Source organism: Phodopus roborovskii, unplaced genomic scaffold (assembly GCF_943737965.1).
Source record: "Phodopus roborovskii unplaced genomic scaffold, PHOROB, whole genome shotgun sequence".
NCBI lineage: Eukaryota > Metazoa > Chordata > Mammalia > Rodentia > Cricetidae > Phodopus > Phodopus roborovskii.
In genome coordinates, this window is record NW_026126424.1 from 2,564,140 (window position 1) to 2,577,784 (window position 13,645).

At 45.7% G+C, this 13,645-nt stretch overlaps 1 protein-coding gene across 4 annotated transcripts in view; it reads left to right on the top strand.

Moving 5' to 3' along the window:
• Positions 1–1,070: 1,070 nt before the first annotated feature.
• The window catches only part of Sec24b (SEC24 homolog B, COPII coat complex component), a 74,492-nt gene continuing 61,917 nt past the window's right edge, over positions 1,071–13,645 (top strand). For all 4 annotated transcript variants that reach the window (XM_051185507.1, XM_051185508.1, XM_051185509.1 and 1 more), the window contains exon 1: positions 1,071–1,186. In XM_051185507.1, coding sequence (XP_051041464.1) covers positions 1,087–1,186 — 100 coding nt within the window. In that variant the 5' untranslated portion in view covers positions 1,071–1,086. The remainder of the gene's footprint in view (positions 1,187–13,645) is intronic.

Sequence of the window (13,645 nt, forward strand, 5' to 3'; positions counted from 1 at the left end):
ATATATGAATATAGAGCATAATGTAGTTGGAAATCTCAGAACTCCAAAGTGTGACTCCATCTATTTATTTGTAGTGTGGTGCAATAGGGCACCCATCGTTAATTCATGGAAACAACTAAAGGAAGGCTTTGTTGTTCTAGAACTACGAAGCTTTAAGGTTTGCATAACCTTCCCCTAAATAGGATTCTACCGCTCCAGAAATGTCATCTTACTTGATCTCATTCAGAATCCAAACGTTTATGAGCAGTTGTGCTCCCGCTGCAGTGTGATGGTGGCCTACTTGGGAACAAGATGCCATAACGGCTTGGACAAAGCACTCCTGTGTGCCAGTCAGCATGCTGGGTGGACCGGAGAGCTTAATTCAACATGGTCAAAGGAAGCCGACCTCCGACTTCTGGGTGCTACAGTTTTTCCAAATATTAATAGGCGGAGCCAACCCTTGTGGGGAGGAGGGAATAAAGTTTGTCCTCATGCTCTCTTCTTTCCCGAGCTATTTAAAGCCACGGCTTAAAGTTTTGAATACTACCACTGCTACCGAGAAACGTTTCCTCTTTGCCTGGGAATTACACATTTCCAACAAACACTGGGCTAGATTGCGTTGTTTAATTTGGGATGGGGGGGGGGCGGGAGGGTTGCAGGAATAAATCACGAATCCAACCAAAGCCAGGCTTCGTCCTCCGAGGAAAGGGTGGGCTGGGCCGGCGCGACCCTGGGCTCGGGACCTCCGCCCGCAGCAGCTCCGCACCACCGTTCCAGCCCGGCAGGGCGCAGGCTCCATCCAGGTAGCGGCGGCCACGGGGCCCGCGCCCTCCTTGGGCGGCGGCGCCACAGCCTGGCCTGCGCGGGGCGGTGGTCGCGCAGCTCCCGCCTGCAGGGGGCGCTGGCGCGGGAGCGCCGGGCCGGGGTCCGCGCGCGTGCGGTGGCGCGGCCGAGCGTGGGTGCCGGGGCCGCGGTCCCGAGTGACTCGGCCTGTGACGCGGCCGCGTTCCTTCCTCTTCCTCTTCCTCCGCGGCCCCGCCTTCCTTCCCTCCGCCCATCTCCCGCCGCCGAGCCGCCGCCGTCAGCCGCGCCGTCAGCCGCGCCGTCATGTCGGCCCCCGCCGGGTCCCCTCACCCGGCTGCCGGTGCCCGGATGCCGCCCAAGCTCGGCGGAGCAGCCTCTGGCCTGGCGCCGCCGCAGCAGAACGGTGAGGCGGGAGGCCGGGGCGCGGCGCGGGGCCTAGGCGGGCGGGAGGGCGGGCGGCCTGCGTGGTTGCTCGGGTCGGGCAAGGCCGGGCCGGGGAGGCCGCGATGGGGCCCCGAGGCCGCGGTGGGGCCCGGAGGCCGCGGTGAGGCGAGGGGAGCGGCCGAGGGCACGGCAGGGCGGGGCTGCCAGCCTTCCGTGACCCAGGCCGGCCGCCCCGAGCGGACGGAGGCCGTGGTGGAGGGCTCAGCGCCGGGCGCGACCGTCTCCTCCGATCGGGGTGCCGGCCGGTTGCCCCGGGCGACCCCTTCGGCGCCCCGAGCTCTCTGGAAGCCCCGGGCCGCCGAGTGCGCGGTCTGCGGAGGGCTGGGCGCAGCCTTGGTACCTGGGTGGATCGCATCCTTCCGGCCTCGGGAACGTCGCTTTGATTTTTTTCTTTTAAGGCCCAGCGAGCACGCTGCCTGGAAGGGAACTTAGTTTGCACTCAAGTTTGTAGACAAAAGGGCGTAAATATGATGCAGAAGTGTAACTGTTAACCCCGACCCACTTCGGCCTCGGGATCGGTCGTGGTTTGCTGCTCAAGCGTTTGGAGTTTGCGGGTAGTGTTCGAGGGGGGAGCAGGTGTCAAAGGATCTAAGCGAACACCTTCAGAGCCCCCATACCCAGTTCCACCTTAAGATATAGGAAAAACGAGCCAGGGTTGTTTGGGCCTACATAAGGCAGCACGTATGTGGCATTCATACTGAGGTCATGGGCTCTGAGCATGCAGGAGTTTCTGCTGAGAAATGATCTTACCCCACCTAGCATGCCTATCCCCTAGTCTAGAGATCTGGAATGTTCCTGGATAGTACTGGGGGAGGGGCGCTGTTTAGAGACTTGACTGTGTGTCTGATGAGACCCTCCCAAAGTAATTAAGGCTAAGAAAATCCTGTTCTGTGTAAAGGAACAAAACCACTCCAGTACTCATCCAATCATTGACCTAGTTTACTCGGTGCTAATCTAATCACAGTTTATTAGGCTTTATCATCTTTTTGACTAACAACCTAAGTTTTGAAAATTGATAATGCCTTTCAAAACTCCCTGAGAATCAGGTGGAATTATTGTTCAGAATTAAACAAACAAACAAACAAATGACGGTTTACTCTTAAGATCCCTATGTTGACCTTATTTGTCAGTATTTCATACTCCTTAAGTCATTGTTTGGTATAAACAGTTTTTGAAGGTGAATAATGTCATTGATGGTGTCATGCTTGCCCTTAACATAAGTGAAAACATAATGTATGAGCCGTTTTAACGCTTGTCTGTTTTGTGTGCACATATGTAAACGAATGTGCTCCAGCTTGCACTTGGAGGTTAGAGGACAACTGGGATTTGGTTCTTCCATATGAGTTTGGAAATCCAACTCAGGTAGTCTTCTTGTAAATACTAAGTTTTTTTTTTAAAGACATCTTTTTGTGTGAAGCAACCAGAACATTATAATAATTTAGAAATAGGTCCCAGGTTAGAACATCATAAACCCATGTTTAACAGACTTAAGAGTGACACTCTTGACTTTCAAGTGTCATATTTTATTTTAGCCTTAATAAATTTCGTGAAGACTCAAAGGTGCCAGGGTATTTCCTCAGCCAAATGATGTTAAGTTTGTAGGAGCAAATCCATATTTTGATGTCCGATATAAATGATGCTTGATTTCCTCTTATACTTAATCTTCTCAAATAAAGTTTTAACAGTCGGTTAGCATCTGTTGTTTGGCTACCAGGTGGATATTCAAAGTTAGAGTAGTTGATGAAACAAAATCCCTCCTCCTGCCCTGAATTGTATTCAAATTGGTTCTGGCTGGTCTTGAGTGATTTGGTAGGTAGGGGTGGGATGAGAGGAAAGGGCTGTCTCTAGGAAGAGGTTACATCATGAGCAAGTCTGGAAGTGTGCACTTAGAAAGTGCAGGCCCTGTGTGGAAACTGAAATCGGTGGGTAAGAGCAAAGGGAACTGGGTGGAAGGGAATGTCGAGGGGAGGAAGTTGGAAGGAGTGGGTAGAAGAGGCCAGGTTGCAGAAAGGTCTTAAAATGTCATACTGAGGCATTTGGAAATAAAGAACTGGGGTCAGGTTTGGTTTGGTTTCGTGGAAGGGATTAACAAGCATAGAGATGAGAGAACCAAATCCGATTTTGTTTTGTTTCTCAGTTTTAGAGAAAATAATCATGAAGATTAAGGAGTAATTTTAGGTTTGGGTGGGGTTTCTTCCCCCTCCCTGTTTTTTGTTTTATTGAGATAGGGTTTCTCTGTCTTTCTTTGGAGTCTATCCTGGCACTCTGTAGCCCAGGCTGGCCTCAAACTCACAGAGATCTGCCTGCCTCTGCCTCCTGAGTGCTGGGACTAATTTCAGTTTTGGGTGCATACAGAAACCATATTTCTTTTTACTATAATCCCTGGAATTCCAAGCATGGTACTAATAATACAAAAGAATTAGATCAGGGTACAAATATAAAATGCCATGGAAAAGCAAACCAATGACAAGAAAAACCATAGGAAGCAGAATGAGACCGTGCTCTTCATAACCTTGGTATACTGTGAGCATGTCTTAGAATTTTGAGAGTGATACACTGTCCTTTGTTGCTCATAATCGTCTTCCGCTCTGCACCTAACATACTAGTGTACTTAAGTGACAAGATGGAAGATGGGGACCCTGGGAAGCCTCAGGATGGGACTTCCCATCCTTCAGTCCCTATCTAGTAATGTCTGGGAAGAGAAAGTCTGGTGTGAGCAGCAGACCTTGCTTGTGTGCACACCCCTTGTGTCATGGCTGTTAATTTTTTCTTTTGCTTTGTTGGAGGTTATATTTCTATGGGTTATCTTCTTTTGCTGGCTTGTTTTCGCTTGGGTCTCATGCAGTTCAGGATGACCTTTTTGCCTCAGCCTCCCAACTGCTTGCCGATTGTGGGGCATGCCATCAACATCTCCCTGTAGTATTTTATAGTAAACCGATAAAGGTATTTCTGAGGGGAGGGGGGCAGATAGTAGAAGCGATGACTTAGTATCACTTAAAGGAAAGCTGTGACAGCCGACTCCTGTGATTGGCCATTCAGGTGGACAGTGTTGTAGGACTGAGCCCTGCCTGTGGGATTTAACTTTTAACTTCAGGTAGGGTGGATGCTGTCCGCTGGAGAATTGCATGCGAAGGGGAAAGCCCCCACAGCTGCTCCTCAAGTATCCTGTGAGGCTCCGTTCTTCTCAGTGAAACAGCACACGGGGCTGGGGAGATGGCTCAGCAGCTGAGAGCCTTTTCCAGGCTGGGCCTTCACTCTCCACATCCACCCACGTGGTGCCTCACAAGTCTGTCATTCAAGCTTCAGGGCTTGCAGTGCCCTCTTCCTGCCTCAAGAGGCACCAGATTTGCATGTGATACATACCTGTGATGCACAGGCAAACTTGAAGACAAACAAAACACAACAATAACAACAAAAACCTTGGAATAAAATAATTAAAGAGAAAGAAACAGCACATGTTTGAAAGACAGATTTGGTTTTTCATAAAAAGATAGAAAGTGGAAATGGCGATCTAGTTGGTCCTGGAGCACAGACTGGAAATCACCTTGTCTAGTTCCTGATGTTGCAGTTGAATTATTAAAATCCAACAAAGGGAGGTGTCTGGAGTGGTCTTTGAGGGGTTGCAGTCTGAGCCAGCTGAGTGGCCCCAAGTCTGTACTTGAGTGGGAGAGTGTGGATGAGGGAAAGGCTAGCTATAGATAACAATGAAAGAGAGAGACAGAATAAAGGTCAGGAGGGCAGATCAGTCTATACTGAAATGCCACGAGTTTATTTTTCACCACTCTTATATACTATAACTAAAAAGTGGAACGCAGTATCATGTATATGGAGCAAACAGACCTTTCTTCCTCACTCATTTCAAGGGTTCAATAACCACACCTTAGATCTAAACTTCTTGTTCCCTAGACTTGAGGTTAGGAGTAGCCATACCTCAGATTCAACTTCTCCTTCCTTATCCTTGACAGTCAGGAGTAGCCATACCTCAGATTCAGGTCTGTTGTTATTTAGACTAAGATGGCTGAAACATCCTTCTGTAGCCACACCTTTGACCTTTAGGTCTTGTGACTTGCTGACAGCTTTGAACTCTGTTCTTGTGCCAAGATGGAGTGCAGCCATCTTTATGGGCACCCACAAATTCCCCCTTCTTAATATAATTAAAAAATACCTGTGCTTCTGCTACAGGACAGATGACTGTCTGTCTTAGGTAGTCTTCTTCAACCTTCCAGCCTTACCCATCATGGGAAGCACACATTCATCATGTGTGTCCTGGCTTAGGTTGCCTGGAGGCAGAAAGACTTTACCCATCTCTGACTACCAGCCTTTGTAATAAAGAACATTAGGGGATAGTGTATAGCTGGATGCCAACACACCTGAGCCAACTTTTCATAGAGAGTTCACCAGCAAGCTCAATAATGCATATGCTTTTGTGGCTACAGCATCTCATGAAAAAGGACAGGATGAATCAAGATAAAATGGCCTTTTAAAATTGGTCTGAGATGTCTTGAGTGGCTTTTGCTATATCAAAATCTAAATCTGCCTATTCAATTGCATTGTATCTAGTGATTCATAAGCATCATGTCTAAATCTTAACAGAATGAGCTAACTTTTTCCATTCGTAAATATCTGGAATATAGCTCAGTCGGTAGATCATGAGACTCAATCTCAGGGTCGTGAGTTCATGCCCCACATTGGGCGCCATTTTGTTAAGAGTGGTTTTTTTTCCTGCGGTCTGGTCCCACCGCCATACCATCCCCAATTAACACACACAGAGACGCTGTATTTGATACAAAGCTGTTGGCCAATTTCTACTGTTTGTTATTGGCTAGCTCTGTCTTAAATATTAACCCATTTCTATTAATCTAAGTATTTCCACGTAGTCTTATCTTACCGGAGAGAGACCCGGACCTCTGTTCTCTCAAATCTCTACATGCTGACTCCTCCCTACTCCGTCCTCTCTCCTCCTTGTCTCCTAGTCCTGCCTATCTTGCTTTCCTATTGGCCAACAGTGCTTTATTCATTAACCAATAAGGAAAACATATTTACAGACTGACATCTCCCATCGAGACAGGAGCACTTTCTGTCAATGCCTGAGGAAGACTGGTGAGAGGCAGTTTGTCTTATGTTTACTGCCATGTATTTACTGCCACAAGCATTGCTGGGCACCCTACAGGTGTTCACTAAAGATTGTTGCAGGAAACCAATTGGTCCTTCCAATTCAGAGTTTGAGGCTCTATTAATAGACTCTAGTAAGTGGCCACACTGGTCTTGAACTTCTGATCTTCCTGCCTCCCAAATGCTGAGATACAGGCACGTGCTGTCAGAATAGTTAATGACGCTTCTCTTACTGCTTTTTATAAACATTGACACCAAAAAGCAGAAACTAGGTAGAAACCCAGAATCTTTATTACCGCTTTTACTGCTTTTCTAAGGTTGACTGCTAGGCTCCCACATACTTGAATGATTTCATTGCATCTGAGAACTCTTCTGTTAACCTTGGAGCTACTTTTCTCCAGATTTTCATTCAGACTAACACATGGATTTATAGAATTATTTGTATTCCCAAGCAAAGTATTAGTTGAATATTTTTAAATTTTAACACCCCCCCCCCAGGAGACAGGATCTTCCTGTAGACCAGGCTAGCCTTGAACTCACAGAGATGCTTCCTGCCTCTGCCTCCCAAGTGCTGGGATTAAAGGCGTGTGCCAATATATCCAGCTTAATTTTGCTTTTTGATATTTCTTCCAAAGCTGAGTCATGAAACATAGGACAGTTGAATGAATGATAGCATGATAATAATATGACTCCAAAATTGTTACCAACTCACTTGACTTGAAAGACTTAATAGTATACTGTTTCCCTTTCCCAGAATAAAGCACTGGTGGCTTATTGTTTTTATTGCCGTAATGCAGAGAGGCTAGACACAGTGGGAGCTGCAAGGCACACACTGATGACTAGGGATACACTCCTTACCTTTGCGAACACACTTAGAATGAGATGTCCACTGCCCGAGGAACTGAGTTCCTCGTACCTAGATGGTAGGTCCTCAGGAGAGCACTTCTTTCTTTGGCCTTCATGGACTCATCTGAATACAGAATTTCGTTCCTTCTAAGCTGCTGACTAGCAGATTGAAGGGCCTTAAAGTCTTCATTCTGTATATACACAGACATCCCTCTTCCTGTAATAATAATAGTAGTAGTAATAGTAATAATAATAATAATCTAACAAGTGATTGCTATTACAATGTATGGTTTTAATTATTTGCTGTGCCTTTTTCACACACTTCCCAGGTTTCTGAATTAATAGCTTTAAAAGATTTGTTTCCTTTTACTCTGTGTGTGTGTGAGAGAGAGAGATAGAGAGACAGGAGTTAGAAAGACAGAGACAGAGCAGATGCTCACAGAGAGAGAGAGAGATAGAGAGACAGGAGTTAGAAAGACAGAGACAGAGCAGATGCTCACAGAGATCAGAGGCGTCAAATGTCCATGGAGCTGGAGTTACAGGTGGTTTGAGTCTTCTGACATGGGTGCTGGGAACCAATTCAGGTCCTCTGGAAGAGGACTTAACTGCTCTTTACAGAGCCATCCCTCCAGGCCCAACTTCTGTTTTAAAAAATCTATCTGTAAACTGTAAAGGCACTGAAGTGGAACAGTCTTGAACAGACTTTTCTAGAAGTGAGGTGCATTCATAGTCATAGAGTACTGTTGGCCTGAAGACTCTGTTTGCAATAGGGTCAGCTAATAGGCTAATAGGTGCAGAATGACTGGAGACTCTGATTCAGTCTAAGCTTTATGGCAAAAAAATGACACCTTTGAGCTTCAGAGTTTAGTGATATCCGTCTTGTAGAACCTTTGAAAGGATTCAATTACATGAGGGGCTATTTTTAAAGTACCCAGCCCTGGTGGAGATATGCCCTGAGAAGGCCCTTTATTCCATTGTCTTTAGAACTCCAGGTTATAAATTCTTTGAATGGTAGACCATTATATTCCCAGGAGCAGCTTGTAGTGGGTACTGAGCTGGATAAATGAACTGGCCTTCATATTTCATCCTGCTTTAGAATATTCTGAAAGCCACTAACAACTGTATTTTCCTTACTGTATAGATGTGATCACTTTAGTCACGTAACTTTATTCTGCCTTTCACCCTTTCCCTCACTTTCCATCCGCTCTTGGAAAGTTTCTGCTAACAGACCATCTCTCTGGCCAGCTAGCTTAACAGAATGTGAGTTAGGATTATGTGCCCAAAACACCTGACGAAGTCATGAGAAAAGTGTGTTCAAATAGAGAGGAACATGTGTGAAGTCAAGGACTGCCTAGACAAATAGGGACAGTTTAAGGGAAGGGTCAAACGGTGCTTCCGCTGTATCTAAAATGATGAACAAGCTAGGCAAGTTGGCACATGTCCGTATATCCTGCACTCAGGAGGATCTCTGAAAATTTGAGGCCAGCCTTGTACAAACAGTACATTTCAGACTAGCTAGAGATACATAGTGAGGCAGCGTCTTGAAAAACTAAAACACAAGTGAGCAACCTAATTATGACTACACTTTTGGGTATTCAGATAAGGTTACGATGTGAGGCGTGGTGTTGTGGTGCACACCTTTAACCCAGCACTCGGGAGGCAGAGGCAGCTGGATCTCTGTGAGTTCAAGGGCATCTTAGTCTTCATGATAAATTACAGGACTGCACGGCTACATAGGAAGACCCTGTCTCAAACAAAGTGTGGTCTGGCATGATAGGCCTGTAGCAGTTCTTACTGGAGAGAGACAAGAGGTCAGCAGTGGCAGAGAAGGGAATTTACTGAGTTATATTAACAGGGCGGTGTGTTCCAAAGGCGAAGGAGCCAGTGGGAGCCTACTGAAGGGGCCGTCCTGGACCTCAGCTTTAGCCAGGTAAAACCCCTCCTAGTCTGCTGCCTTCCAGAGCTGTGGGAGACATTCTTGAGGTTTCATGTGCTCTCTTTAAGTTAATCCTGTTGACACCCTATGATAAGTGCCAGATACAGAAATATTTGGTGATAACTTAGAGTTCATGATTTTGGAAATCATGATTTCTGTGATTCAGTAGTGAGGCTTGGAAAAAGACACCCCGGCCTTTGCACTTGGAGGATTTGAAGTTAGACCCGTCTACGTGAAAAGGAAGGTGGGCAGCTTCTAGAAGCTGGAAAGGGCAAAGGATTGCCCCTTGAGCTTTGTATGCCGAGGAAGCAATGTTAAGCTGCATTCACTTGTTGTGAGCGAAGGTTTTTCTTCAGGAAGAGCTGGGCTGAGATCTGGACAATGGGTAAGGGGTGGTTAGGTGAAAGTGTGTGGAAGGTTCCCGGTGGAGATAATTTGTGCAGAGATTCAGAGGTGTGGAAGCATGGCTTGAACACCAACTGATGGTGGTGAGGATGTGTGGAACAGTGCCTCAGCTTGTCATTTGTGGCCAGTTTGTTTGGTGCATGCATTTTTATCGGCTTTCTTGAAAGCTTTGCTCACATGTATACAGAAGTTCACTTTCAGACGGTGTCACACAGCCCTGCCTTGAAGCCTTTCCCAAGTAAAACCTGTGCCCATCAGCCTCTGGGCCTCTGGGATCAAGCTCACTTGTGCTGTGACTTCGTGTGTGGCAAGTTGCATATCATCCTCCAGACCCAGTGTTTACTTTGACTTGGTATCAGCTGGTGTCCTTCACTGTAGCAAGCCCAGCTTTCTTGAACTTGGGATGTAAAGGACTTGGCAGTGTACTGGTGGCTGTGACACGGGAGTCAGGTCAGGATGGGTCTCTGACTATTTTTATAACCAATTGCCACAAATTGACTGCCTGAAACAGTCTGAATTTATTATTTGTTCGTGAGAAGTCCAGCCAGGCTAAAATCAGGATGTCTCCGTGGGACACATTCCTTCCAAACTGCAGAGAGAATTTCTTTATCCTTTCCAGCTTTTAAAGGCTGCCCACATTCCTTGACTCTTGGCCCATTTTCTCTGTGTTTAGAACCAGCTGTAGAGTATTTCCCTGAAGACTCTATAGCCAGGCTTCTAATTCTCTGGATAGTTAAGGATAATAGACCTATTTTAATAGATGTCATCTGATTAATACCTTAATGCCATTTACAGTCTTAATTCTCCTCTGCCATGCAGCCCCACATAGTCACACGTTAGGACGTGGACTTGTGTCTCACTGGACATATGTATCATTGGCCATAGTAAAATTGAATATTTCTTTTTAAAATTGCATTTAGTACAGTGTGGGGGGGAGGGGGATGGGTATGGAGTCATTTGGCAACTTTGGGAAGTCACTTCTCTCTTATCACATGGGTCTAGGGAATTAAACTCAGGTCATGAGTAGCAAGTTCCTAACCATCTGAGCCATATTGCCAGTCCTGGGTTTACTGCTGTAATCTGACTGGTTGAATATTTTATCCAGAAACAAGCTAGCCACAGGTCAGTGTCAGTTGTTGCTGGTGACCTTTAGCTTGGGGCTTACTGCCCACTGTTCAGAGTGGAAGGAGTGGAGGTCTGTCACCAGCCAAGAGAAGACAAAACAGTCAAAGCTTAAAGTTCAGTTTCTACTCAATGTGTATGTTCCTACTCTGAGTTAAATTTTAAGTATGTGTGTTTTCATAGCCAGCCACCCTGCCCGCCTTCCTTTTTTGAGACAAGAGCTTCACTATACAGTCTGACCGGCCTGGAACTTTGTTCTATAGACCAGGCTGGTCTCAGACTCAGAGATCTATGTGCCTCTGGGATTAAAGGTGTGTTTGCTGCCAAGTTCTCTTTGTGTGGTCATTTAGATGGTGGTGCTGAAAGCATAATGAAAAGGAGCATTCCCAAACCCACCCCCATGGTGGTTAGATACTCTGTTCCCTTTTCCTCCCCTTGCTTTCCTTAATGAACTTGAAAGCTGGTGACTTAATGATGGGTAGTTCACTGATAGGTGGCAGCAGGTACAGCTGGCCCTGTTTTCAGGAGTGGGGTCAAGTAGTTGTAACAGAGACTCTATTCCATCATTGTACCATGTGGCAGGGATGAGCCAAGTCGGCAGTTAATCAGAGGATCAATATTTGAATAGATTTTGACTTGGGCTGTCTGTTCAGTTCTGAAGCTGTAGTGACAGGAAGTGAACAGCCTTTTTCTGTATTTAAGTATCGAGGCTTTTCACATTTTATTGTCAAGGTGGTGAAAGACTTGTGAGGTTTTGTAGTAAATAAGTTATTTCAGGTGAATTCTGATTAGGTAAATAACCTGGGGCGGGGGAGAGTTGTTAACTTCGTAAAATAATGCATGGTTTGCTACGTAGACTGAATTATAGAATTGAATATTGGTTTCCTTTGCAGCTGATCTCTTTGTTGGCTATAGGGTATGTGTTGCATGGCCCCAGCTAGTTTATTCTACATGCTTTAGTGATTATGAACAAACAAAAGTAACTTTTCCTCCTCTCTTATGAACAGATACTTTCTGTATTTTTATGACAAGGAGTACAGTGGTTCTGAGTGCATGTGGTACAGTAATTTTATGAATGTGAACTTTCTGCTGATACTCTTTCTTTGAGGTATGGTACAAATCCCTATTTCCTTATACATGGTAGGAAAACTAGATACTAGAAAAGCTGGGTTGAGAGATATGGCTCAGGGATGGAGCTTATGCCTGGCAAGGCCCAGGGCTTGATGGAATTGGGGGTGGTGGGGATGGTAATTGAGATCTTGAAAAGTGCTTCTAAGACTAGAATCCTATTGTTGGGATATGTGGTCATTTGCTCAGCTCATGCACGGTATATTCAGTGCAGTGAGGGCAGAGGCTCATCGCTTCGCCACATCTGGGTCCTTGATTCAGTTATAGCCCGGTCACTGCCTTAGCACATACATACCTTTTTTAAAATTTAATTTATTTTATTGTATGCATATTTTTCCTGTTTGTATTTATGTGTGTCACGTGCATATCTGGTGCCTGTGTAGGTCAGAAGAGAGTATTGGAGTTCCTGAAAAAGGAAACAGTTATCTGGCTGTGAGTCACCATATGGGTGCTGGGAATTGAACCTGTGTCCTCTTGGAGAGCAGCCAGTGCTCTTAACCTCTGAGCTATCTCTCCAGCCCCCTCTTACAATTCTGTCCACTCTTAGTCTTCCAGGATGTTCTCTGAGCCTTGGAGGTGTGGGGAGTAAAATAGATGTGTTCTTTAGGGTTCATTACTCAATAGTTGCTGACCACATATGACCAGCAGATATTAATGTTGCCACTGCCAGAAGATGCTTCTCAGATAAAGCTTGAGAGTAGCTCTGATCTGAGTGTAAACATTCTCAGCAGTTTGACGACACGGCCATTTATTGAAACAATAGTAGTAGCCCGGGCATGGTGGCATATGTTTAATCTCAGAGGAAGGTCAACGAGTTCCAGGCTACACTATCCTCATCTACATAATGAGTTCCTACCAGGCTAGTCAGGACTGTATAATGAGACCCTGCCTCAAAATAAAATCAAGCCCAGTATGGTGGTGCATGCCTTTACTCAGAGGCAGGTGGATCTCTTAAGCCAACCTGCTCTACTATAGTTTCAGACCAGCCATGGCTACATAGTGGGATGCTGCCTCAAAAAAGAAAGAAAGAACAAAAACAAAGGGGGTAGGGGACAAAATAAAATAGCACCAACAAAAGTAGATTTTCTCATAAGACCTGCTCGGCCTTGGGCTTCTGACCAGGTTTACAATACCAGGCATAAGTTCCCTCAGGGCAAGATCAAATCAGGTGAGAAAGTGTTTGGTCACCCTGAACGCATCATGCCATGATTTCCCGTGGGTACATCTTGGCTAGAAGATCTGTACTGCAATGTGCAAAGTCTAGCACTGGGTATGAACACTTAGGTCCTTTGTCTTCCAGCAGTCTGCATAGTACCTGCATAGCAGGAAGCTGGCTGGGTAGTTACAGATTGACTTATCTGTGTCTTGAAACCAGCGCGTGTAGTTGGAAGTTTTTCATCCGGTCTGCCAGTTCCCAAATAACCACTCTAAGGCTAAATATTAATTGTAATTGTTTGGTCAATGGCTCAGGCATATTACTGACTAGCTCTCACAATTAAATTAACCAGTTTTTACTAATCTGTGTATCACCATGGTGTATCCATGGTTTACCAGTAATGTTCTAGCATCTTATCCCTTTGGTGACTGCATGACATCTCCTTGACTCCACTTCTTTCTCTGTCTCTAGATTTCCCACCTAGCTACATTCTACCCTGCCATAGGCCCAAACAGCTTTATTCATCAACCAATAAAAGCAACATATATTTGCAGCATATAGAAGGACATCCCACATCAAGAGTGTGTTGTGTCTTCTGTAATAGGATCTTACCATTTAGTTGTAGTGGTTAATCGAGCATTGGGAACAACCTGTGTTGTTTGAGGAAACTTTGGGACCACCTTGATGAGTAACATCTAGGGTGACATCTAGGG